This window comes from Oncorhynchus mykiss, chromosome 2 (genome assembly GCF_013265735.2).
Source record: "Oncorhynchus mykiss isolate Arlee chromosome 2, USDA_OmykA_1.1, whole genome shotgun sequence".
NCBI lineage: Eukaryota > Metazoa > Chordata > Actinopteri > Salmoniformes > Salmonidae > Oncorhynchus > Oncorhynchus mykiss.
The window spans coordinates 76,562,355-76,574,630 of NC_048566.1; the positions used below are offsets into that span (position 1 = coordinate 76,562,355).

General features: G+C 43.4%; 2 protein-coding genes across 4 annotated transcripts in view; one reads left to right on the plus strand and one right to left on the minus strand.

Moving 5' to 3' along the window:
* mapk8ip2 (mitogen-activated protein kinase 8 interacting protein 2) overlaps positions 1 to 12,276 on the plus strand; it is a 135,398-nt gene that overhangs the window by 23,679 nt on the left and 99,443 nt on the right. The window lies entirely within an intron of this gene.
* Positions 2,545 to 7,957, minus strand: LOC110496606 (gastricsin). Its single transcript, XM_021572601.2, has 9 exons — positions 7,812 to 7,957; positions 7,494 to 7,635; positions 7,070 to 7,187; positions 6,712 to 6,830; positions 6,339 to 6,538; positions 4,044 to 4,160; positions 3,753 to 3,900; positions 3,493 to 3,591; positions 2,545 to 3,299 (listed from the first exon to the last, which is right to left on the minus strand). The coding sequence occupies exons 1-9, from the start codon at positions 7,865 to 7,867 to the stop codon at positions 3,147 to 3,149; spliced, it is 1,152 nt and encodes a 383-aa protein (XP_021428276.1). The 5' UTR covers positions 7,868 to 7,957; the 3' UTR covers positions 2,545 to 3,146.

Sequence of the window (12,276 nt, forward strand, 5' to 3'; positions counted from 1 at the left end):
TACATTGCCACTGATACGGCCCTCTACCAAAACCTGCGGGCTTTCCTTCACTGCAGCCAACATGAGTAAAACATTTAAACGTGTTAACCCTCGCAAGGCTGCCGGCCCAGACGGCATCCCCAGCCGCGTCCTCAGAGGATGCGCAGACCAGCTGGCTGGTGTGTTTACGGACATATTCAATCAATCCTTATCCCAGTCTGCTGTTCCCACATGCTTCAAGAGGGCGACCATTGTTCCTGTTCCCAAGAAAGCGAAGGTAACTGAGCTAAATGACTATCGCCCCGTAGCACTCACTTCCGTCATCATGAAGTGCTTTTAGAGACTAGTCAAGGACCAAATCACCTCCACCATACCTGACACCCTAGACCCACTCCAATTTGCTTACCGCCCCAATAGGTCCACAGACGACGCAATCGCAGTCACACTGCACACTGCCCTAACCCATCTGGACAAGAGGAATACCTATATAAGAGTGCTGTTCATCAACTACAGCTCAGCAGTTAACACCATAGTACCCTCAACTCGTCATTAAGCGCAAGACCCTGAGTCTCGACCCCCTCCCTGTGCAACTGGGTCCTGGACTTCCTGACGGGCCACCCCCAGGTGGTGAGGGTAGGTAACAACATCTGAACAACCTGTTCACCCATGACTGCGTGGCCATGCACACCTCCAACTCAATCATCAAGTTTGTAGATGACACTAGTGGTAGGCTTGATTACCAACAACGACGTGGCGGCCTACAGGGAGGAGGTGAGGGCCCTCGGAGTGTGGTGTCAGGAAAACAACCTCTCACTCAATGTCAACAAAACAAAGGAGATGATCGTGGACTTCAGGAAACAGCAGAGGGAGCACCCCCCTATCCACATCGACGGGACAGTAGTGGAGAAGGTGGAAAGTTTTTAGTTCCTCGGCGTACACATCGTGGACAAACTGAAATGGTCCACCCACACAGACAGCGTGGTGAAGAAGGCACAGCAGCACCTCCACAACCTCAGGAGGCTGAAGAAATTTGGCTTGTCACCAAAAACACTCACAAACTTTTACAGATGCACAATCGAGAGCATCCTTTCGGGCTGTATCACCGCCTGGTACGGCAACTGCTCCGCCCACAACTGTAAGGCTCTCCAGAGGGTTGTGAGGTCTGCACAACGCATCACCGGGGGCTAACTACCTGCCCTCCAGGACACCTACACCACCTGATGTCACAGGAAGGCCATAAAGATCATCAAGGACAACAACCACCCGAGCCACTACCTGTTCACCACGCTATCATCCAGAAGGTGAGGTCATTACAGGTGCATCAAAGCGGGGACCGAGAGACTGAAAAACAGCTTCTATCTCAAGGCCATCAGACTGTTAAACAGCCACCACTAACATTGAGTGGCTGCTGCCAACATACTGACTCATCTCTAGCCACTTTAATAATGATATAATTTATGTAATAAATGTATCACTAGCCACTTTAAACAATGCCACTTTATATAATGTTTACATACCCTACATTACTCATCTTATTCTGTACTCTTTACCATCGACTGCATCTTGCCTATTGCGTTCGACCATCGTTCATTCATATATTCCTTTACACTAGTTATTGTGAAATTGTTAGGTTAGATTACTTGTTAGATATTACTGCATGGTCGGAACTAGAAGCACAAGCATTTCACTACAGTCGCATTAAAATCTGCTAACCATGTGTATGTGACAAATACGATTTGATTTGATTTGTTTAGCAGTCTGATGGCCTTGAGATAGAAGCTGTTTTTCATTCTCTCGGTCCCAACTTTGATGCACCTGTACTGACCACACCTTCTGGATGATAGTGGTGTGAACAGGTAGTGGCTCGGGTGGTTGATTGCTTCGATCTTTTTAGCCTTCCTATTCATGCTGTTGAGTGTGTGTGCACACGTGTGTGTGCGTACGTGTGAGTGCATGCATGCCTGTGTGTGTGTTTCATGTTGTGGTGAAAATGTGTCACTGTAGAGTCTTGAACATGTCACTACAGAGCTTTCCTCCTAATTAGACACACACGCTCGCGCGGACACACACACACACACACATTCACATGTGGCTTGCCTTAAGCACACACAAGGCTTATAGACCAGATTGAGCCATCAAAAATGGCCTCCGTTATCCTAATGTCAGTCAAAATTAGAAACAAACAAAAATACTCACATGTACACGCACACACACACCAGCCCCTGACCATGTTACAGAGATAATGACCGCTTGTTAGGAGAAGTGAAATGCTGAAGCTTTCATTAAAGTCCATTTCACAGTATACAGTGCTTCTGCTCTCCTGAGGATACTTCGGTCTTAATGCCATTTAACAGATTGCATATTTGACTCTGTGATATTAAGTTATTTCTACATGTATGATGTGTAGATGGTTGGATATATTTACAGGCTCCAATTGGGTAAAGCTGCTCTTGTTGTTTTTTGTTGCAGTTTCTGGCAACAGTCAGTGGTGAATGTGAGGTGTGATGTCAGTCTTAGTCATCATGAGCTTGATGTGTCAAATACAGTGATTCAAAACAAATACGATTATTGTGCACTTCAATAGTTTATTCAGTCTACATGGAAGCTAAACAAACACCAAATACATCCAGTCTTGAGATGATATGCATTTAAGTGTCCAAAATTATATTTTCATATTTCACTGTGTTTCTGTAAGTCCTTTACTTTTTCACTCAGCATCATGATGCAATCAGCAACATGGCTGAACCTGTGTTCACATCCGATGTTGTCTGGGAACTAGGAGGTTGTCGTTGCAATGCCAGAGTAGAAAGGAAACAACCTTACAGCTCAACTGAATATATTAGCAGATGTCATCTAACAAAGACCACAGCTTTAACCCAATGATGTCGATGCTTGCTTTAACCACACTGGACCAAAGCCAAACTGACCCACAGTGGTTGCCATGGGTAATATGTGTAATATAAATGAGCAGAGTGGTTGCCATGGGTAATATGTGTTCTAAAATAACCAGAGTGGTTGTTATGAGTGATTCAGAATAGTTGCCATTGGTGATTGATGTTCTAGAATGGTCAGAGGTGGAATAGATTCTGTGTGAGGTTTGGGGTGGTAGACTTCTAAGAACGGTCGGTGTCTGCATTGGTTTGCGGTCATGGTCATGTTGGTCAGGTTTAGGCTACGGTGGCAAAGCCCACTTGGTTGTTTGTGCGGTCGTAGACGGAGTAGTACTGCATGAGGAATACATCTCCCAAAATCCACAGGGGCTGTCCGTTCTGGGACGGCAGGTAGGTGGGGGTGATCCCCACGGAACAGACCTGGTTGTTCTGGATAGAGAGGAGAACACGCATGTTGAGTGCAATACACACACACACACAGGCAGGCAGATAAACTCACATGCAGAAGGCATATGGACCAGCTTGAGCCATCTAAAATGGCCTTCATTATCCTAACATCAGTCATAGATGGTAACACATGGACAGACACACACAAACACACACACACGACACACTAACTTACCTGCTGAATGTATGCAGATGGCGGCAGGGGGAAGTTGACTCCATTGATGGTGAAGGTGAGAGTAGGCAGGCTGTTGATCTGGTTACAGTTCACTGTGTACTACATCAACAAACAATTCACAGACATGAGTGACACAAAACATCCCTGTACTGGTTTACTCTGGTCTGCACTGGTTTCCCCAACCTCTACTTTCTGGATTACACTGTTTTATGGTGTCAGTTAGTACTGGTCTGTTATGGTTTATAATGGCTTCCTGCTACCTGTCCGTACTGGTCCTGCTGGGCTCCAATGGACTGCATCAGCGTTCCCATGATCTGTTTGGGTGCAGTCAGCATGGAGGTGCCTGTATCCACGATGGCCTGGCAGCCCTGCCCACACCACCCTGTCTCCTGACCGTTGATCTGGAACCTGGAGATGTACAAGGGTTAGTGTTAGACAGACAGACATTGACAGCGGCCTTAGACATTTTTCATCCCAGCTTTTCCAGTCTTTTGGTGGTTCTGATGTCAGTGTATGGTTAAGTATGTTTGGTTGGTGTGGTTGATCCTGACCCTTGGATGCCGATCTGCCAGTATGTCTGGGAGGTGACGGGAGTCCAGTAGATCTGACCCTGATACTTGGTGTTGTCCACTCCTCCGAACGACAGCTCACTGCCCTGCTGGCCGTCGCTGCACAGAAAAAGAGTTTTAAGTCATCTAACAGTTTTACAAATAAAGTAGGCGTTTGGCAGGAAGATTTTTTCCTCAAAAATATTGTGCCTTATATCAGTGATATAGTTTCTGGAGCAGGAATAATGAATATAACATTGATTATGTACATCATTAAGTAAGTACATTTTTAAAGTATATTTCCTGGTCAACTAGAAAGCGAACACATTTGCTTGCTGAAGGTTCTGTGATATCTGTGTGTATTTTATAATTAAATCCGGTAGTAGTACATTATATATGTGGTAAGTAAGTAGTGGTAGGGGTACAGATGTCAGATCTGAACTTGTTCACTTTTTTGTCACTGCTCATTTTTCTGCTGCATCAGGAAATACAAATGAGCCTTGTGGGTCCCTGTAAAAAGAGCAATTGTCTTTCTGTCCATGCCGGGGCAGTCGATCAGGGCTTGCTATTGAAATATCAAAATCCTCTCGCTCGCTGAAACGTTAGGTCTGGGTCAAATTACTGCAACATTCAAATGTACAAACATGTATCTGAAATGCAGTCATATACATAAACAACTGTCGTTTGATATAGCGTATTAACAGAAGATCGATATTGGTCTCCACTAGGCTATGAGAAGTTTCAAGTGTGTCCTAAGTTCTAAATTGAGTTAAATCGTGGGGTGAAGTGGGTTAGGGCTTCTGCCTTCAGCGAGCACGTATAACCCTACCATTCCAGGCCATACCTTTCTGGCACAAATATCTCAAATCCCCCCCAATTTACTAGATTTATTTACACATTTTAAATATGGCCAGTCTAAGGATATTTAACCCCCAATGTTAATTATAAATGACCATATCAGATACTTTTGGATACATGTCAGTGATATACATTAAAATTGTAACTAAGGGCTACACCAACAGGTAAATTCCCACAGTGGATACTTTATTTCTATTGTATGGAATGCTTATCAAATTGATAAATCACCTGTAGTCTGTTCAAAAAGTACTCTGTTGCTCTGATGACAATACCAACCAGAGGGTGAACATATCTTGAAACACTTTGGTCGCAAGCAGGACTAAGGTAACACTGACATGGTCCTTTAGGGAGTGGTAATAAATGAAGTGTGAAAAGCTCTACTGTTTGTTCCCTGGCTGAGATGATGAGCTGATTTGGGCCATCATCTGATTGACAGATGTAGGCCTACAGTAGAACGATAAACCTTCCTCCAGGGTGGACGCTTGTCCGTGTTTTATAGTTCGGCTATGTATTATTTGTGATTATAGTTCTAGTCCTTGGTGTGAATTGGAAGCCTGTACTGTGTGCCTTTTTAATATTTCATTTCTTAAAGCTGTCAATATGTTTATACATTTGAGCCTATCGAAGATGATTTTGTTGATTCATTTTACTTCTTGAAAACATTTAAATAAATGCAATTAACTTGTTGGTCTAATGTCGTCTCAGGCTGGTCACCTGATCACTCAGCATTGGATGCAAACTCATGAGGTTCGGAGTGAGCTGCTTATGGCAGATCACAATGTTCTAGCGAGCGTTAAGAATATTCTGAATACTGATGTAACATAGGCCCTTCATTTTGTTGTATTTTGTTTTAAGCCTTCCCCAAACCATAGCCCTAAACTTCACTGAATTAATTCCTGAACTGTTAACCTTTGAGTTGTTTCTGTTTTAATCATGTAACCACGCGGAATGAATGTGTCAAAAATAGACATTGATCCATGAGTCAAAGGGCAGTGGGCCGAATTTGAACCCATGCCGACTCTGACATGTATGTACCGGGGTCAGTGGCTGTAACCGCTGGATCACACAGGATTTGAGGAAAACAATGATTAATTCTGCCTATTGCTTTCCTTCAACATATAATAAAACAGTTAATGTAATGAAGCCTTCACGTAGCCTACATAAGGTAGAATGTAGGTATGGTACTGCTTTGTGCACAAACACGCTTCCAGCTGCCCACTGGAACAGTTCTAAATCATTCTTCAGATATTCAAATCCTCCTTCTGCAGGATTATTTTCCTCTTGCTGCGAAAGGGGTCCAATTAAGATCTGACATCTGTAGTGGTATATGTGTGGTAAGTAGTGGTAGTGGTATATGTGTGGTAAGTAGTGGTATATGTGTGGTAAGTAGTGGTATATGTGTGGTAGATATGTGGTATATGTAATGGTAGGAGTACTGACCTGGTCAGGTAGAATGCAAATATGTTAGCCTGTAGAAGGTTCTGAGACATCATGTTGTCCATGACGGGAGTCTCTTGTCCAGCTGAGATGGAAGGGTAGGACAGGCCAAGGATACCATCAAACTGGGCCACAACAAAATTCTGACCTGGCTCGTCAGTACTCAGACCAATCTCCTGGTTGTTGATGACAATACCACCGACCTAAAGAGGTGACAAACAACACACTCACTCAGCATCATGGAAACACTTTGGTTTTATTAGAATGGAAGTACATGTACATGGCTGTATCTGTTGTGGCTTTTTATTGCATGTAGTGAAGAAAAACTGTGGTAGAAGTAGTTAAGTATTTGTAAGGTTGTTATGGTGGGACTCACGTTGACGGTGTCATATCCGAAGACTCCACTGAGACTGCCAGCTCCGTAGGGCAGGTAGAAAGTTTGCCCATTAGCTGAGTAGGTGGACGACTGCTGGGGGTTGAACTTTGTGTGGGTGTCTGCAGGAGGAAGGGACACAAACAACTTAAAGAGGAAAGATACTGTCTACAATGTATTTATCTGGGAAGTGTGTAGAAGTGATATTGGACTTAAATATATCTGATAGTAGTAGAAGTACTGTTGTAGTAGTAAAAGTAGTAGTACAGTTAGTAACATTTAATGTTGAGGAAGTAGTAGGTCATTGATACACATAGTAGATAGTTGTAATATTGTCATGAAGCTATCCAGCTGTACTCACTGCAGGCCTGAGTGTTGCAGAGTACAGAGTCAACCCACAGGTTGGCAGAGCCAGTGTCAAACAACACCTGGAAGGACTGGGGGGGAGTACCGATGGTGATGGCTCCATAGTAGGTGGTCTGGAAAACACAACAGGGAAAGTACAGTTGACAAAAGATAGAGGTGCTGCTAATACATTCATACAACAACACATCAGATCTAGAGTGGTTGGCGTGGTTTAGACTCTACTTCATGGAGTTAGATGTTATCTTGACATGGTTGTTATCTAGTTAGACCTACAATTCACATTTTCTACATTAGCCTACATCATAGAATTTCATTCTGGAATATGAAAATAGACTAGTGTGGACATAGACAGATATAGACAGGACATTGAGTAACATTCTAGATAGACCATAAGCTTGTGTATTATAGCATGTACGTACGTCGGCGTAGTTGTTGATGTACATGGTGGCGGAGCCAGCGAACTCGTCAGGAAAGTATTTGAGAGCGGGGTCTTGGTAGGGCAGGCGTTCTCCGTTCTCCATCATTCTCTCACGGATTGACTTATGCTTCACCAGAGGGATCCTAGGGTAACAAGAACATAGATACACTCAGATATGAAGTCGAACTCTGCAAATGCAAATAGGTAGAGAGAGCGACAAGGCGTTATCATTGACTATGAGAGATGAGAAAAGAAAATTTGTGTTTTAGGGAAAAAGAGCAACTGGATGGAGTGAAAAATAAATCAAGTGAGTACTAACCTGTGGATTCCCTCAGCGAGCACAGCACATACCAGCACAATAACCAGACACTTCATGGTCACTCCTGAAATCACAACTAGTGGTGGATACACCTTAGCTTGGGTCAGGACTGATCTTATATACTGTACCAAACACACATATGTGCACACATGAATGCAAGCGGGTGTGATATGGGTACGCGTGAGTGTGTGTTCACATCCCTTATCAGACTTAAGGAGGTGACTATCAGCTTCTTTTTCCCCTGACTCCACATTCTCTATTCAGTGTGCAGGCAAGCCTCTACTCCCCTGTACCGATAGCAGCGCTAACCAAACATTACTATTAGTTTACTGAACCTTAAGGGAGATAACCAGATAAGATACAGGGCTCTATTTTAACAAACCGAAGGTAATGGAAAATCTTTTTGCTTACGGTAGCGCTATAGGTTCAGTGCTGTCAGAAGTGTGTTTGTTATTTTCAACCACAGTTATGAGAAATCTCCAGACACAAACATTGGTAGTAGATTGGCCTTTACTGAAGAGCTCAGTGACTTGAAATGAAAATGAAATCCAATGTTATTGGTCACATATATTGGTCACATATTTAGCAGATGTTATTGTGGGTGTAGTGAAACGCGTGTTCCTAGCTCCAACAGTGGAGAAGTATCTAACATATCACAACATTACAAACTAATCTAAAAGTAAAATAATGTCATTAAGAAATATATAAATATTAGATTGAAAGACTGAAATCCAATAGAATTTAATTCAGTATATACATATGAGATGAGCAAAGCAAATCAAATTTAATTGGTCACATACACATGGTTAGCAAATGTTAATTAGAGTGTAGCGAAATGATTGTGCTTCTAATTTCGACCATGCGGTAATATCCAACAAGTAATCTAACAATTTCACAACAACAAGGAATGAATAAGAATATGTACACAATAATATGTGGATGAGCGATGGCTGAACAGCATAGGCATGATGCATTTGATTGTATAGAGTACAGTATATAGATGAGTAATGTAGGGTATGTAAACATTATATAAAGTAGCATTGTTTAAAGTTACTAGTGATACATTTATTACATCCAATTTTTAATTATTAAAGTGGCTAGAGATTTGAGTCAGTATGTTGGCAGCAGCCACTTAATGTTAGTGATGGCTGTTTAACAGTCGGATGGCCTTGAGATAGAAGCTGTTTTTCAGTCTCTCGGTCCCAGCTTTGATTCACCTGTACTGACCACACCTTCTGTATGATAGAGGGGTGAACATGCCGTGGCTCGGGTGGTTGTTGTCTTTGATGATCTTTTTGGCCTTGCTGTGACATCGGCTGCTGTAGGTGTCCTGGAGGGCAGGTTGTTTGCCCCCGGTGGTGATGCATTGTGCAGACCACTCCACCCTCTGGAGAGCCCTGAGGTTCCCGGGCGGTGCAGTTGCCATGCGGTGATACAGCCTAACAGGATGCTCTCAATTGTGCATTTGTAAAAGTTTGTGAGGGTTTTAGGGGTCAAGACATTTATTCAGCCTCCAGAGGTTGAGGAGGCACTGGACCATTTCCACCTTCTCCACTGCTGTCCCATCGATGAGGATAGGGGCGTGCTCACTCTGCTGTTCCATGATGTCCACGATCTCAGCTCCTTTATTTTGTTAACGTTGAGGTAGAGGTTATTTTCCTGGCACCACTCCACCATGGCTCTCACCGCCTCCCTGTAGGCTGTCTCGTCATTGTTGATAATCAGGCCTACTACTGCTGTGTCATCTGGAAACTTGATGATTGAGTTGGAGGAGAGTGTGGCCACACAGTCATTGATAAACAGGGAGTACAGTAGGGGGCTGAGCATGCACCCATGTAGGGTCCCTGTGTTGAGGATCAGCGAAGTGGAGGTGTTGTTTCCTTCCTTCACCACCTGGGGACGGCCCGTCTTGAAGTCCAGGACCTAGTTGCACAGGGCGGGGTTCAGACCCAGGGCCCCGAGCTTAATGATAAGCTTGGAGGGTATTATGGTGTTGAAGGCAGAGCTATAGTCAATGAACAGCATTCTTACATAGATATTCCTCTTGTCCAGATGGGATAGGTTAGTGTGCAGTGTGATGGTGATGACATCATCTGTGGATCTAGTGGGACGGTAAGCAATTTGACGTGGGTCTATGGTCTATGGCGTGAGGTGATATAATACTTAACTAGTCTCTCAAAGCACTTCATGATGACAGAAGTGAGTGCTAAAAGGCTATAGTCATTTAATTCAGTTACCTTTGCTTTCTTGTGTACAGGAACAGTGGTGGACGTCTTGAAGCAAGTTGGGACTTCAGATTGGGTTAGGGAGAGATTGAATATGTCCGTTAACATTCCAGCCAGCTGATCTGTGCATGCTCTGAGGACACGGCTAGGGAGGCCTTTCTGGGTCGCAGCTTAGCGAGAGTTAAAACGCTTAAATGTCTTACTCACGTCGGCCACAGTGAAGCAGAGCCCACTGTCCTCGGTAGTGGGCCACGTCGGTGGCACTGTGTTATCCTCAAAGCGGGCGAAGAAGGTGTTTAGCTTTTCCGGATGCAAGACGTCGGTGTCCGTAATATGGCTTGTTTTCCCTTTGTAGTCCGTAATTGTCTGTAGACCCTGCCACATGTCTCGTGTCTGAGCCGTTGAATTGCAACTCCACTTTGTCTCTTTACTGTTGGTAGAATTTTGGCAGCGTTTTACTCAGTTTTGTCTTGATAAAATCCCCAGCTACAATAAATGCGGTCTCAGGATATGTGGTTTCCAGTTTGCATAAAGTCCAGTGTAGCTTTTTGAGGGCCGTCGTGGATCGGCTTGAGGGGGAATATACACGGCTGTGACTATAACCGAAGATAATTAACTTGGGAGGTGATATGGTCGGCGTTTGATTGAGGTATTTTAGGTCAGGTGAACAAAAGGTCTTGAGTATATGTATGTTATCACAATCACACCATGAGTAGTTAATCATGAAACATACACCTCCGCCTTTCTTCTTCCCGGAGAGTTCTTTATTCCTGTCTCCGCAATGTACTGAGAAGCCAGCTGGCTGTATGGATGGGGAGTATATCCCGAAAGAGCCATGTTTCCGTGAAACAGAGTATGTTACAATCCCTGATGTCTCTCTGTAAGGAGATCCTTGTCCTGAGCTCGTCTACTTTATTATCCAGAGACTGAATATTAGCAAGTAATAAACTCGGAAGCGGTGGATGGTGTTCACGCCTCCTGTGTAGGACTAAAAGTCCACTCTGAATACTTTTTCTCCGCTGGTGGTGTTTTGGAGCAGCCTCAAACAGCTCAAGTGAGCAAAGAGAAACGACAGTCAATCATTACTTTAAGACATGAAGGTCAGTCAATCCCCAAAACATTTGAAGTTTCTTCAAGTGAAGTCGCAATAACCATCAAGCACCTAGCGCTGCTCAACAGCCATCAAGAACACAGAGATGCTGCTACCTACATACAGACTCTAATCATTGGCCACTTTAATAAATGGATCACTAGTCACTTTCAATAATGCCACTTACATATCTTTACATATCTTACATTTCTCATTTCATATGTGTATATACTATATTTTATACCGTCTATTGCATCTTGCCTATGCCGCTCTATCATCGCTCATCCATATTATTTATATATATATATATATATACTCCCACCCTCCACTCCCTCTAAACCACCCACCCAAAAACAGAAGCAAACTGTAATAGAAAAAAAAATCAATGGATAAAAAAGTTCAATAAAAATTCTTAGCAGCACATATGGCCACTAGAACAGACATTACTGCTTAGCAAACTATACAAGTTACACTAAGTAAAAGACAGGCTCTCCACATATTGTATTAATGGGAACCAGGTTAAATCAAACTTTTGTCGGGACCCATGCACAGTTTACTTAACCTTCTCCAGAGGCAGAGATGACATCACCTCCTTTACCCACTGCATAAAGGAGGGCGGCTTTGCAGACTTCCAGTCTACCATGCTTGATGCGTGGTAGCATTCTGGTCAAAGGGAAGTCCCCCAAAAATGTCAGTGACCGGGTTGGGGCTAACAGTTGTATTACACATATATGAGAATACCTCAAAAATGGGGTCCCAGGGGCCACTCAAAGATTGGCATGACCAAAACACGTGTTCCACAGTCGCTGGACATCTCAAACACTTGCTTCTACACTTGCATTGCTTGCTGTTTGGGGTTTTAGGCTGGGTTTCTGTACAGCACTTTGAGATATCAGCTGATGTACGAAGGGCTATATAAATACATTTGATTTGATTTGACTTGGGGTCAACATTGGGGTATATTTTCGTCAATCTGTGATTTGAGTAATGAAGACGGTGCAAAACCTTAAACTGAATAAACCCATGCCTTATGCAAAAGGATGATGTGTGGATACGCTCAATACTTGTGTGGATACGCTCAATGTTGCCATATATCATCGGGTAGCTCGCCACCTATGTCTAGCTCCTATGCAGATTTTGTATTTGCAAA